Here is a 15,638-nt window from a genome sequence, read left to right on the forward strand (position 1 = left end):
TTTTTTTTTTTGGAGACAGAGGCACTCTGTCGCCCAGGCTGGAGTGCAGTGGCGCGATCACAGCTCACTGTAACTTCCACCTCCTGAGCTTAAGTGATTCTTATCCTTCAGCCTCCCGAGTAGCTGGGACCACAGGTGTGTACCACCACACCCAGCTAATTTTTGTATTTTTAGTAAAGACGGGGTTTCACCATGTTAGCCGGGCTGGTCTCGAACTCCTGACCTCAAGCCATCTGCCTGCCTCGGCCTCCCAAAGTGCTGGGATGATAGCCATGAGCTACCATACATGGCTAGATCATTATCTATTTGGACTTGATAGGTTGTATAGAAATTTGATTGATCTCAGTCTTCTCCGTTAGGCCTAACTTTAGCTCCCACCTAGCACTTACATCATTTTTCTTTTTGTCATTTATTCATTTATTCAGTAAAATTTTGTTTTTTGGTGTCCACTACATGCCAGGAATTGAACTAGTGATTAGGAATATAGAAGTGATGGAACCAATAATTCCACCCTTACGGAGTTAATTTTCTAGTGGGATGAAGCAGATAACAAACAAAATAAATAAGAAAAATATGTAGTAAGTTGGCCAGGTACGGTAGCTCACGCCTGTAATCCCAGCATTTTGGGAGGCCGAGGCAGATGGATCACCTGAGGTCAGGAGTTCAAGACCAGCCTGGCTAACATGGTGAAACCCTGTTTCTACTAAAAATACAAAAACTTAGCCAGGCATGGTGGTGCGTGCCTGTAATGCCAGCTACTTGGGAGGGTGAGGCAGGAGAATCGCTTGAACGTGGGAGGTGGAGGTTGTGGTGAGCCAAGATGGCGCCGTTGCACCCTAGCTTGGGCAACAAGAGCAAAACTCCATCTCAAAAAAAAAGAAAAAAAATATATAGAGAGAGTAAGTTAAATAAGGTGGTTTTAAATCCTTTGAAAAAAATAAAATAGGAACGATATAGGGAATGATACTACTATTGGTAGTGGTGGAGTTAAAGTATCAATGAGAGAGTCATATTAGAGCAAATACTTGAAGGAAAGAGGTGAATGAGCCAGGTGAATATTTGACGAGAGAGTATTCCTGATCTGCATTTCTCAAACTTGAATATGTATATAAATTGTTTGGGATTCATATTGAAATGCAGAGTCTTGGGCCTCATTTCCAGAGTGTTATGATGCAGAAAGCCTAGGGTAGGGCCTGATAAATTGGATTTCTAATAAGCTCCCAAGTGATGCTGATGCTGCTGGTCAAGATTATGCTTTTGAGCAGCATGCACCAACTCATCTTACTTTCACTTATATCACCGTTCATTGTGTTTTCAGTATACAAGCAGAGTGATCCTGTTAAAATGAGTCAGATCACATTACTAGTATTTAGAATGTTTCAGTGGCTGCCCCATCCATCAGAGTAAAAGCTGGTGTTCTTACAGTGGCTAGTAGAGCCTTGCACGATCTGTGACACTCCCCTATTTTTCTGCCTTGCCCTCATTTGTTTACTTCTCACCCTTTCTCTCTGCTCCATTCACATGGCTTTCTTGAATTTCCTCAATTGAGAAGGTAGATATCCAGATATCCATCTGAGGAACTTTGCATTTCTTTTTCCTCTGCATTAAACACTCATTTCCCAAATGTCCATATGGCTAGTTCTCTTAAACTTCCTTACTTCCTTTGCGGCCTTTTTTTTTTTTTTTTTTTGAGATGGGGTCTCATTCTGATGCCCAGGCTGGAGAGCAGTGGTGCAATCTCAGCTTGCTTCACCCTCCGCCTCCCGGGTTCAAGCAATTCTCCTGCCTCAGCCTCCCAAATAGCTGGGATTTATATGTCATAAAATTCATCCTTTTAAAGTATATAATTCTGTCTTGCTGTTGGGTCAATTTTTTTTATTTAAAAAATCTAAGTATTCAGTAGTTTTTATTATATTCACAAAGTTGCGCTACTATCAGTATCTAATTCTGAACATTTTCATCACTCCACAAAGAAACTCCGTACCCATTAGCAGTCAGTATTCATTACCCCCTCCTCCTCACCACTGACAACCATGAATCTACTTTCTTTCTCTTTAGATGTGCCTATTTTATGTAAATGAAATAATATAATACGTGGCCTGTTGTGCCTTCCTTATTTGGCTTAGCATATTTTTTTCAAAGTTATTTCATGTTATGGCATGTATTAGTATGTCATTCCCTTTTATTGCCAAATAGTATTCCATTATATGGATATATTATGTTTTGTTCATTCATCAGTTGATATTTGGATTGTTTCCATCTTTTGATTATTCTGAATAATGCTGTTCTGAACATTTGTGTAAGTTTTTGTGTGGATGTACGTTTTCAGTTTTTCTGTATATCTATTTAGAAGAGAATTGCTAGTTGTATGCTAACTCTGTATTTAAATTTTTTGGTGATAAATACATATAAGATTTACCATCTTAACCGTTTTAAAGTATACAGTTCAGTGGCACTAAGTACATTCACAGTGTTGCACAATCATTACTACTGTCTAATTTCATCATCCCAGAAGGAAACCCTATGCCGATTAAGAGTTACTCCCCATTCTCCCCTTTCCCTAGCCTCTGGCAACTATTAATACACTTTCTATTTCTATGTATTTGCCTATTCTAAATATTTCATAGAAATGAAGTCATACATTATGTGGTCTTCTGTGTCTGGCTTTCATTTAGTGTCATGTTTTTAAGGTTTATCCATGTTGTAGCATGTATCAGTACTTCATTCCTTTTTAAGACTGTTGCTATGGACTGGATTATATCCCCTCCCAAATTCATATGTTGAGGCCCTAACCTCCAACATAATTGTATTTGGAAACAGGGCTTTTAGGTGGTAATTAAGGTTAAATGAGGTCATAAGGGTGAGGTCCTAATCTGGCCTTATAAAAAAGAAGAGAGAACCTCTCTCCTACAAGGAAAGGCCATGTAAACACACAGCAAGAAGGTGGCTGTTTGCAGTCTAAGAAGAGAGCCCTCACCAGACAGTGACCCTGCCAGCACCTTGATCTTTGACTTTCCAGTCTCCAGAACTGTGAGAAAATAAATTTCTGTTGTTTAAGCCACCCAGAGTGTAGTATTTTGTTGTGGCAGCCTGAGCTGACTACAACACCTGAATAATATTCCATTGTATACATATGCCACGTTTTGTTTATCCATTCATCAGAAACGGGTTTTTGGACTGTTTCCACCTTTGGTTATTGTGAATATTCTATGAACATTCATGTACAAGTTTTTGTGTGGATACAGGTTTTCAATTCTTGTTCTGTGAGAGTATTAACATGTAATGAACTAGTGTTTTTGGAACACAATTTAGGACATTCTGCCTGATATTATTTTGTTTTATATGTTGATTCCAGAAAATTAAATAATTTCATATATTTCTGACTTTTAAAGAAAGCTAGGCGGCTTTTTTAGTTCTTTATATTAGCAGAAACGATAGTTTTACAAGATTTGCTGATGATGGTTACCTTGTCACACAAGGCCCGTTATACATATAGAAAAGAGAAAAGGGTTACATTATTATATTGTCTTCTTACTATCCTTTTTCATGAAAAGTAGAAATAATACTAGGATTTCATCTTTTCTTTTACATTTCCATAATAAAATGGTTGCTAAAAAACGAAATTTTTTTTCCAAATATTAGGACATAATTGCAAATTGCTTGTAGTGCATCAATGTTCCTCCAACTGTAATTTAAGAAACACTTATGTAACCTAGCCGTACTTCTTGTGTTTGAATCCTTTTTATAACATCCTTATCTGAGTTTGCCTTCCTAGTCTAGAAATTCCTGTGTTCTTGTGGTAGGAAATGCACCATCTCCAGAGGCATACCATTTTTTTCTTCAGAAAATTAGTGCTATCAAAAGGTAGGCTTGACTGTCAGTGTTCCTCTAGATGCCATGCAGTTGGCTTTTGAGGACAGAATGGAGAGATTTATTGATGATCTATGAGCATTTCTTTTTCAAAATGCTTATAGATACATCCAGATTCATTTGTTTATTCAGCATGGCACAGAGCATTAGCTCGGATCTAGGCGTTGTATTAAAATCTGAAGGTAAAAGTAAGACCCTGGTCATCTAATATAGGAGATAGATAAATGAATACAAATTTGATTACTCTGTAAATGTGAGATAGTAGAGGGTAATAGAATAAGAGAATATCAGACTGGCTTATGGAAACAAGTGGTGCTTAAGCTGAATTTTGAAGGACAGGTAAATATTAATTTAATTGGGGAGTGTCAATGGAGAAGGGAGTGGCATACGTAAAGACATTGAGACTCGAAACAGCTTTGGTGATTAATTCTAGCATGTTTAATATGAAGTGAAAAGTGTTACGGCAGGATCTGAGGTTAGAGTTACAGGCAAGTTAGCTAGATTTTTTTCTTTAGATTTTGGCTTAAATGGTATCTCCTCAGAGAAACCTTCTCTGGCTCCCATATTTAAAGTTGGTCTCCCTCACAGTTCCTTGCTTTTTTCCTTTGTAACATTTATTACAACTTGGAATTGTTCTGTTTACTGCCTTCATGAGGGCAAGAGACTGTGTGTAATATGCTAGGGAGTTAAAACTTTGTTCTGAACTCTTCAGAAGCCATTTATGTGTTTTAAGCAAGAGAATAAGGTGATTTGGTTTATATTTTAAAAATCACACTGGTGGAGGAACCTACTGTAGATTAGATACATACTGCTAGATGCTGCAGATGCCAAAGGTGAAAACATAGTCTATGCCTCAAAGAGATTAGAATCTAGTTAGGAGGCAGAGAAGCAAAGGAAAACCATTAATGTAGTGGAGATATCCAGGAGTTCTGTGGAAGGAAAGAAGAAGGAGCCTTGTGTAGGTTTGTGGTCTGGAGTATACCTATGTTGTTTTAATTGCTAGTGAATTTAGTTCAGTGACTAATCTTCTTTGAGTGGTACTCCAAACAGTTTTTTATCAGATTGACTTGAGAGATTCTACAAGGTGATTATGTTATATTAGCTTTGTGTAATATAGTCTCAGTTATGGATCTCTTGATGGGTAGGTTGGAAGAACAGGCTAGTCATTTGACCCTTAAAGGTTTTTCTTTGTGACTTTTGATACCATGTATATCTCTTACCTGTATTTTATATATGCATACCAACTTGTATACTTTCCTAAGGAAAATATAAGGAAATAATATTTTCTGTGTATAAATTTAATGTCTGTTTTCCATTAAAATTTTAAAATTTACCAGTTCTAATGATAACTGAGTGATTGGTTTCTTTTCTAGGTAAAATGAAGAATGATGAATCTAATAAAGAAAATTCTTCAGAGATGGACTATTTAGAAAATGCCACTGTGATAGATGAATCTACATTGACACCTGAGCAGAGGCTAGGGTTGAAACAAGCAGAAGAACGCTTAGAAAGAGATCACATCTTTCGACTTGAAAAAGTATACTATGTTGTTTTAGTTATTTGGGGGGAAATGTGTGTTTCATAACTGTTTTCCCCAAGTATAGCTCTTTTTATTTTTCTTTATTCATAAGACAAAGGTAGCATTCATCTTTCCTTACTTCCCTCTTCTCTACCTTTCTTCTTCTTCGCCTCTTTTCTTCGTTGCCTCTCTTTTTCAGCAGTTACTTATTATCTGTGAGTCTGACTTCATTCATCCCAAGGGTTAGCACACTATGGTCTATCCCTTGTTTTTGTTTTTGAATGTGTTATAATACACCTAGCCTCCCCACCGTTTTTGGTAAACATTTTATTGGAATATAGCCATGCCTATTTGTTTACATATTGTCTATGGCTGCTTTCATGCTACAATGGGAAATTTGAGTTGAGTAGTTGTCACAGAGCTTATATGGCTTGAAAAGCATAAAATATTTAGTCTTTGCCAAAGCATAAAATGTCTACCAAAATATTTATTCGCCCCTTTACAGAAGAAACTTGCTGACCTCTGATTTAATCACTCATCAAATAGATACTGAGCACTTGTTTTGTGCCAGGTATTATAATAGGCACTGGGGATGTATTGGTGAAAATGGTAATTTCTTCCCATTAGAAGTTAAAAGTCCATTCAGATTGATGGAAATAAAATAGCAAACACCATACAACACACTAGACTTCTTCCTTTTTCTCTTTTCCTATATTTATTGAATATTTACTATGTATTAGGAACCATCCTAGCCATTGGTATCTTATTCCTGTGTATTAATTTTTTTTTTTTTTTTTTTTTTTTTTGAGACGGAGTCTTGCTCTGTCCCCAGGCTGGGGTGCAGTGGCCAGATCTCAGCTCACTGCAAGCTCCGCCTCCTGGGTTTACGCCATTCTCCTGCCTCAGCCTCCCGAGTAGCTGGGACTACAGGCGCCCGCCACCTCGCCCGGCTAGTTTTTTGTATTTTTTAGTAGAGACGGGGTTTCACCATGTTAGCCAGGATGGTCTCGATCTCCTGACCTCGTGATCCGCCCATCTTGGCCTCCCAAAGTGCTGGGATTACAAGCTTGAGCCACCGCGCCCGGCCTAATTTCTTAACCTAGAAATACATATTCCTGGCCTCAATAAAAACACTGCTAGGTTTTGAAGGAAAGAATCACAAATCACGGCCAGGCCCAATAGCTCACGCCTGTAATCCCAGCATTTTGGGAAGCTGAGGTGGGCCGATTGCTTGAGGTCAGGAATTCGAGACCAGCGTGACCAACATGGTGAAACCCTGTCTCTACTAAAAATACAAAAATTAGCGAGGTGTGGTAGTCAGTACCTGTCGTCCCAGCTGCTACTTGGGAGGCTGAGGTGGGAGAATTGCTTGAACCCAGGAGGCAGAGGTTGCAGTGAGCCAAGATAGTGCCACTGCACTCCAGCCTGGGCGACAGAGCAAGACTCTGTCTCAAAAAAGAAAAAAAAAAATCACAAATGAAACTATTGACAAATAGATACTTGGGTTATTTGTAAATATGCTTACAAGGAAATAGGTCATCATTCTTGATAAATAAGGAAAGAAATGGTGTGATTTTGTATAGTTTAGAAAAATGAAATTGTATCTAGATTGAAAAAGAACAATCGTGGGTTATTAATAGAATTTACAGCAGAGTAGTCGCCACATGAAAAGAGAAAGGAATATCAAGGAGTAGAGGACCATAATACAGGAGAGAGTTTGGGTTGTATAGTTAACCTTACCAGATCCTAGTTAAAAGGAAGTCTTTTTTGCAATTTGCTCTTTTGCTTTTTTTGTGTTGTGTGTGTGTGTGTGTGTGTGTGTTTTGAGACGGAGTCTCACTCTGTTGCCCAGGTTGAAGTACATTGGCATGATCTCAGCTCACCGCAACCTCCACCTCCTGGGTTCAAGCAATTCTCCTGCCTCAGCCTCCTGAGTAGCTGGGATTATAATTGTGCGCCACCATGCCCTGCTCATTTTTGTATTTTTAGTAGAGACAGGGTTTCACCATATTGGCCAGGCTGGTCTTGAACTCCTGACCTCAAATGATCCCCCCACCCTGGCCTCCCAAAGTGCTAGGATTACAGGCGGGAGCCACCATGTCCGGCCTTTTACTTAGTTCTGTCTTTACTTAGTTCTCTCACTTTTCCTCTGGGATTGGTAAATTTCTGGATGACATCTCAACTGACCTTGGATAAATCTCTATCACTGGAATCTGATTCTGTCTCCTTATTTATAATATAATAAAGATTGACCTACCTGGTAAAATAATTCAATTCTGTTCATCTTTATTTAGTACTTAATACATAGCAGATTTTGTGCCAGAAACTTTACTTGTGTTATCTTATTTAATCCTCATAACAGCCCTATGCGCTAGGTGTTATAGTTTTGTCCATTGTCAGAATAAATATTGAATGCCTTTTATGTGCCATGATCTAGTACCTGACATTTTAGAAAACATGATTGCTTTTCTAGGAGTTCACTAGAGAAAGACACATAAGCAAATACTAGTGATAATAACAGTATTTTTTGAAAATGGTATCATAGACAAAAGAGTGACCAATTTAAGTCGTGAGTATAGAGGCATTAATTTGGAGAATGCTTTATAAGGTGACATTGGAGCTGTCTCTCAAGAAATGGCTAGGAATTGACCAGGTAGGTAGGAGAAAGGTGGTCAGTTGTTACTGAAAGAAGGAAGAAGTTGGGATGGAATAGGTATTTGATGGTAGTAGGAAAAATGGCCTGGGGTGAAAATAAAGCTTGGAAGCATTGGAAAACATTTTATTTGTTGTTGAATTTATATAGTCAGTAATGATGTAAAGTTACTGTGCCAGAACCAGTGTAAATATTTGTAATCCCTTTGCTTTCTGACACCTCTTTATTTCTCATGCCCTCCAAACTTACTTTCAATTCATTGTGCTCTTTTTTTTTTTTTTTTTTTTAATTATTTGGCCTCTTGAACTTGGTGCAATTCATTGCACTCTTTTTTTCTTTTTTCTTTTTGAGACAGGGTCTCATTCTTGTTGCCCAGGCTGATTTGCAGTGGTGCAATAATGGCTCATTGCAGCCTCGACCTCCCAGGCTCAGGTACCTCAGCCTCCCGAGTAACTTGGGAATATAGGCATGTGCCACCAACCCTGCTAGTTTTTTATATTTTTTGTAGAGATGGTGTTTTGCCAGGTTGCCCAGACTGGTCTCGGCCTCCCAACGTGCTGAGTTTACAGGTGTGAGCCACAGTGCTCAGGCAAATTCATTGTACTCTTTTTTTTGAGACAGGGTCTCATTCTGTCTCCCAGGCTGGAGTGCAGCGGCACAATCTCGGCTCACTGCAACCTCTGCCTCCTGGGTTCAAGTGATTCTTATGCCTCAGCCTCCTGAGTAGCTGGGACTACAGGCATGCGCTACCACAACCGGCTTGTCCTCTTAATTAACATTTTTCTTTATCAAATTTAGACACTCATTAAGAATATTCCCAGGTGTTTTTTTAATTTTTTTTTTTAATTTTTTATTTCTTCAGGTCCTTTGGTTCACAGTGTTTCCATAGATTACCTAATTGAAGAATAAAGATGTAGACTGTAGATTTTTGCTCTGTACCAAAGAAGAAATAAGTGCAAACCATTAGATCAGAAGGGTAAATTTTCCTATGATTGAATGTTAAATATTGAGTTGGAAATACCCAGAAATCTTTGTTCTAGCTTGTTTGCAGAAAGTTAGAGATTTACTAGTCGGTTTATTTAATGGTAAAATAAAACTATAATAAAAAATGTTAACTTTTTTATGTATTTTTTTTCTGTGAAACTAAAAAGTTTATGATGAAGAGAGCAGTTTTGTCTGATTTGATATTGTGCCCAGTACATGCCTTGCACGAAGTGATTGGTTGATAATTACAGTGTGCACAGTGGTCAAGTGTATGGATTTTGGAGTCATTGGGTCTAGCTCTGCCACTTACTGGTTGGATAACCTTGGATAAATTATTTAAATTCTTTAAACATCAGTTTACTCATCAGTAAAATGGGATTGATGACAATTATAACACCTAGCTCACAGGACTATTATGAGGATTAAATAAAATAATACAAGTAAAGTTTTTAGCACAAGACCTGGTATGTAGTAAGAAATAAAGATGAGCTACTTGTAGAACTGAATTACTTTACCAAATAGGGCAGTTTTTATTATAAATAAGGAGATAGAACCAGGCTGCAGTGATACAGCTTTATCCAAGGTCAGTGGAGACGTCATCCGAGGCCTTCTGACTCCCTGTTCAGTGTAATACCAAAATTTTCTTGATAGACATGTCTTTGGTCTGCTAACATTTTACAATTGAAAAGTTCACATAATTGATTTCATGACTTCCTTAGTGACCTCATCAGTACACAGGGCTTTAGGTATTTTGTATATATGCTTTCAACTCCTGAAAACAACCCTTTTTACTGCCTTCACCACTCTCACCTTGAACTAAGCCAACATAATCTCTTTTTTGGATTATTGAATTAATTCTGTTAACTGCAGTAGCTTTTTCCTGCGTCTGTTCTCAATATAGAAAGCAAATGATCCTTTTAAAATATAAATTAGATCTTGTAATTCTCTGTTTGTAAACCTTCAATGGCTTTCCTCAATACTTAGAATGAAAGCCAGAGTCTTCACAAGGGATTTTGTGTTCTGTCCCCTATTAGCTCTCTGTTCCAGTTATGCTAACATTTTGTAGTTTCTCAAATATTTTAGGTACCTTCCTGCCTCAGGGCCTTGGCATTCATTTTTCCCTCTGCTTGAAATGTGTCTTTTCAGATATCCACACAGCTTTATCCTTCACTTCCTTAAAGTTACTTTATCAGTAAGCTCTTAAGTGATGTCTCTACTTTTAAAAAGCAGTAACTCCACCGACCCCATGCATATTTGTGCATTTGTTTATTACCTGTCTCCTTACACTATAATGTCATTTCATACAGACAGGGATTTCTATTTTGTTTACTGCTCTTATCCCCAGCTCCTAGAAAAATGTTTGCTGTATAATATGAACTCAGAATATATTTGGCGAGTAAAGAAGTAGTTGTTTTGAAACTAAGAGGTAGCGTTTTCTTTGAGGACTTAATTCATTCTCCAGTAGGAACTGATTTGACAGAGTTTTTATGCTAGAGAATTGAAATAACTAGATTGAGCCAACTTTTCTTACTTACTTGTTGCCTTGGGCAAATTATTTAATCCCTGAGTTTTAGTTTGCCAATAAAATGGGGAATTCTGATAGGGTTGTTGAAAGGTTAATACTATACTGCTGTGGCTATATTTATTTTTAGTCTGTAGCAGGATTGTTGCTAAATTTGGAGCAAGTTTCTCATTTAAAAGAAATCATGTAATTTTCTGAAGTGAAAGAATCTTTTTGTCAGAAGCTGAAGCCTGTTGAATATCGTAAATCAATCTGAAATAAAAACTAAGCAGTGCTAAAGTTTCAGTGTAAGGCATTAGAAACTTTAAAAATTCCACATGCATTTATTGTGTGTTTGTAATTTTTTATTGCATAATCTGTGTAGAATGTTGGCTTCAGATTCATATGTACAGGAATTTAAATTCGATGTCTTCCACTTAATACTGCTACATCCTTGTAAAAGGTGCAGGTTCTGTGGGCTTTTGTTTTCACAACTATAAGATGAAAATAATGGCAATTTAATCGGATGATTAGAGGAATTAAAATGACAAATTGTATGTCAAACACCTAGCATAGTGCCTGGCACATAACAGGTACTCCGTAATTACTAAGTTTTATTAGTATTTAGAGAATACATATATGAAGTATGAGTGACGTTCTGTGACTGATAGTTTAGTGTATTAGAATTATTCCCTTCAGTAGTGACCTCAGGAGGTTGTTCATTTATTCCCATGATACTGTGATTGGAGTGTTTTTCGAACTCAGCTTTTGAAATTTCTTCCATATTTATGGCCCATTCTTTTGAAATCCCCAATTCGAGGGCAGATTTTATTTTTTTATAGTAATCAAAATGGCTGCAAGTTAAGTTTGAAATCAGTTTTAGGGACAACATTGGAATAAGACTAGCAGGACCTCATTTCTTTCTTTCTTTCTTTCTTTTTTTTTTTTTTTTTGGTTGAGACGAAGTCTTACTCTGTTGCCCAGGCTTGAGTGCAGTGATGCAATCTCGGCTTGTTGCTGCAACCTCTGGCTCCCAGGCTGAGATAATTCTTCCACCTCAGCCTCCAGAGTAGCTGGGATTACAAGTCTGCGCCACCATGCATGGCTACATTTTGTATTTTTAGTAGAGAATGGGTTTCTCCATGTTGTCCAGGCTGGTCTCCAACTTCTGAGCTCAAGTGATCCGCCAGCCTCGTCCTCCGAAAGTGCTGGGATTACAGGCATAGCCACCACACCCGGCTCGACTTTACATTGGATTCTAAAGATGATATTAGATGAATATTAAACATAATTTAGCATTACCATGATACTGTTAGATATTGTATGTAATCTCCTATGATGTATGTAGTATGTAATCTCCTATGATGACTATTTTGAAAAAGGACTACTGTCTCTTTGGTATATAAGTTTATTAAAAACTATTACTTTAGAAGAAGGAAAGGATAAGGAGAAAACCTTCAGTGCTTATTTTGTCTACTTACGTAATTGTATTATTAACTTACATAGTCAATAGTTTACTCCTCTGTTTTCTGAATAAAATGCATTTTTTAAACTTGTCTCTTCAGCGATCACCAGAATATACCAATTGTCGGTATCTATGCAAACTTTGCTTAATTCACATTGAAAATATCCAGGGAGCTCATAAACATATAAAGGAGAAACGACATAAGAAAATATTTTGGTAAGTTCTTTTTTAAAATACTTTTATTTATTTTCAAGTTGTAAAACCGTATCAAATATTTTTTATTTGTGAAACTAAAAATGAAATATTTGTCCAATCTTATATTAGTAACTGAAGTGATAGCTTTGGAAGCTATTATTGCCTTCCTTATCTGAGTTAATCAGGAAGGAAGGAACCTTGTTGAGACCAGTTTGCTCATCCTGTAGAATGCTGATTCCTAAGTTTAGAGCCGTTAGGTACAATCAGTCCATCCAACTGATGTTTATTGAGTTCTTGTGTGCTAGTTCTAGGCAGTGTCGAATAACATAGTTGTGGTTCCTGCCCTCAGATTATCTAAGAATTGATGAGGGCAATGCGTTGAATAAAGATTTAAATATAATGAGTTTTGTTAGAGGGGGAAGAGTGTGCTAAGGAGGTGTACGAGGATATTTTACTTCATCTAGAACAGGGGAGGTTTCTCTGAGAAAGTAATGTTTGAGTTGAACTTTGAAGTAGTAGTTTAAATGGCAAAAAGGTGAGTGGCCTAGAAGGGTAAGTGGGAGAGCACTTTACACAAAAAGCAGCATGAATTGAAAGCCTTTAGGCAGGAAAAGGCATGGCGTGTGAGTAACTGAAAGTCTAGTATGATTGGAACAAAGAGCTGGGGAAAAATGGTGTGATATGAAGCTGGAAAACTGCAGACCATTAAGAAATTTATAAGCTTTGGGAATTTGTAATTTTTCAGTTTTCCATTAAAATATCCTGTAGACGTGGATATGAATAGAGTTCTTTTAAAATGTATTAGTAAATTAGCTATTTAATTTTTTCTTTTAAAGCTACAACAACAATAATAATGCTGTGTAACCTCTTACTTATCTCTAAGTCTTAGCTCGTATATCTTCTTTAAGAAATTTTCTACCTGACCCTCTCAGCAAGTCTGGGTTGGATACTCCTTCTCTGTGCCCCCATAACAACTTTTACATATCTTGATGAGAAAATCTAACACATTGTATTCTGGCAGTCTACCTTCTCTTCCCTTCTAGACTTCAATATACAGTATTCTAGAAGGCATATTTAGTTATTTTTGTTTCTGAGTTGCTTAGGATAGTGTCTGACAACAGTAGGTGCTCAACATAGTTTTCTTGAAAAAATGAATGAACTGAAACAAATAGAACAGGGACAAGGGAGTAGTTTAGGTGATAGTAATTAGGAATTTTCCAAAAATGTCGGAAGATGCCTATCATTAGTTCCAGGAAGTTTGGACTTGCAAGCAAGAAAACTTTTTTGTTTTGTTTTGGAGACAGTGTCTCACTCTGTCTTCCAGGCTGGAGTGCAGTGGCACGATCTTGGCTCACTGTAACCTCTGCCTCCCAGGTTTAGCGATTATCCTGCCTCAGCCTCCCAGGTAGCTGGGATTACAGGCACACCATGCCTGGGTGATTTTCATATTTTTGATAGAGATGGGGTTTCACCAGGGCAAGCAAGAAACTTAGAAAGAAAATCATACCTAGGCTGAGTGCAGTGGCTAAAGGTCTGTAATCCCAGCACTTTGGGAGGCTGAGGCAGGTGAATTGCTTGAGCCTAGGAGTTCAAGACCAGCCTGGGCAATGTGGCGAAACCCTGTTTCTACTAAAAATACATAAAAATTAGCTGGCCATGGTGGCATGTACCTGTAATCCCAGCTGCTTGGGAGGCTGAGGTATGAGAATTGTTTGAACCCATGAGCCAAGATCACACCACTTCACTTTAGTCTGGGCGAGGGAGGGAGACTCTATCTCAGAAAAAAAAAAAAAAGAAAAGAAAAAGAAAACTATACCTATACACATTACAGATTGAGTATACCTTATCCTAAATGCTTGGGACCAAAGTATTTTGGATTTTTTTAGATTTTGGAATATTTGCATTATACTTTAATGAGCATTTCCTTTGAGCATCGTGTTGGTGTTCAAAAGTTTCAGATTTTGGAGCATTTCACATTTTGGATTTTCAGATTAGGGATGCTCAGTCCGTATAGGGAAACTTTAGAACATTACAGAAACAAACAAAAAGAAAGCAAACTTGAATGCAGCCATGTAGGACTTATACTTTTGATGAAGTTAGAGTAACAGTGGATTTACTTTTCCCTTGAAATGACCAAAAAAAAAAAAAAAAAAAAAACAGAAATATGAAGCAGTGGTTTTCAAGAGGCAAAGGACAGTCAATGAATGAAAAACAAATGGCCTGAGCCCAATGTTGGCTCCAGCTTGAGAGTTTCTAGATTGCACTATAGGGAAGGGAACCCAGTGGACTCTCACAGTTGAAGAGAGGGAACTTAGAGTCCACTAAGTCCAGGATAGCTAGAATTCACAGGACAGTGTAACTAAAATGAGAAAACTGCACAAAAAGAAATCCAGAGAGCTGTAGATGGTCCTCTTAAAGTATTCAGCACAATGCTGGTTGGTGCATGCATGTGAAATAGCTTCCTGAACCCAGGGAAAGAACTGTCAGAGGAAATTAGAACAGTGCTTGGTGCTCACACGGGACTTTTTCCTGTCCAGACTGGAAAGCCTCATACTTCATGAAGCACTCGGTAGAGTACTCAGAAAAATCTTGTTTCAGTAGTATAGATATTTAGTACTAAACTAAATGTGGTCTGGTCCTATATAAAATATTTTAAAGGCAAGATTCAAAATGATAAATGGTTTCCAAGTATTTAATGTCATTACAGAACAAAGCTTAAGGATATTACAGAAATACAAAAATACTCATCACTGAAAAAAATTCACATAATGTGACATTTAGTCAAAGATTATCAGGCATGCAAGGAGACAGGAAAATACAAATCATGATGAAGAGAAAAGTCAGCTATAATAACTGACCTTGAACTGACCAGCCTTTGTTAGGATTAGCAGAGAAGGACAGTAAGACAGTTAATACAACTGTATTCTTGATGTTCCAGAGATGAAGTAGAGACATGGAAGATATGAAAAAGATATGAACAGGACTTTTAGAAACGAAAACTACAACATCTAAGATTAAAACTACATTGGGTAGGAATAATAGTACATCAAACATTGCAAAAGAAAAGGTTAGTGAACTCTTGAAGATATAGCAATGGAAACCACCAGAGTGAAACACAGAAAAAAATTAAACAAAAAGGAAAAAGAAAAAAGTCATTGAGCTCTGGGATGATTGATCAATATACATGTACCTGTTCTATACAAATTCTTCCAGAACATTGAAGAGGAGGAATACTTCCCAGTTCAGTCTGTGCGTATGAGGTCCACATAACTCTGATACTCAAACCACAGAAATACATTACAATAAAGGAAAACGTTATTCTTAACTTGTTGACTCCGATGGGAGAAAAAAAGGAAGAAGGCCGGGCGCAGTGGCTCAAGCCTGTAATCCCAGCACTTTGGGAGGCCGAGACGGGCGGATCACGAGGTCAGGAGATCGAGACCATCCTGGC

General features: G+C 37.5%; 1 protein-coding gene across 1 annotated transcript in view; it reads left to right on the forward strand.

Moving 5' to 3' along the window:
* TUT4 (terminal uridylyl transferase 4) overlaps positions 1–15,638 on the forward strand; it is a 142,844-nt gene that overhangs the window by 40,913 nt on the left and 86,293 nt on the right. The window contains 2 exon segments of the mRNA XM_017874598.1: positions 5,244–5,407; positions 12,093–12,212. Of these exon segments, the coding sequence (XP_017730087.1) occupies positions 5,244–5,407; positions 12,093–12,212 (284 nt within the window).

Source organism: Rhinopithecus bieti, unplaced genomic scaffold (assembly GCF_001698545.2).
Source record: "Rhinopithecus bieti isolate Rb0 unplaced genomic scaffold, ASM169854v2 scaffold_7684, whole genome shotgun sequence".
Classification (NCBI taxonomy): domain Eukaryota; kingdom Metazoa; phylum Chordata; class Mammalia; order Primates; family Cercopithecidae; genus Rhinopithecus; species Rhinopithecus bieti.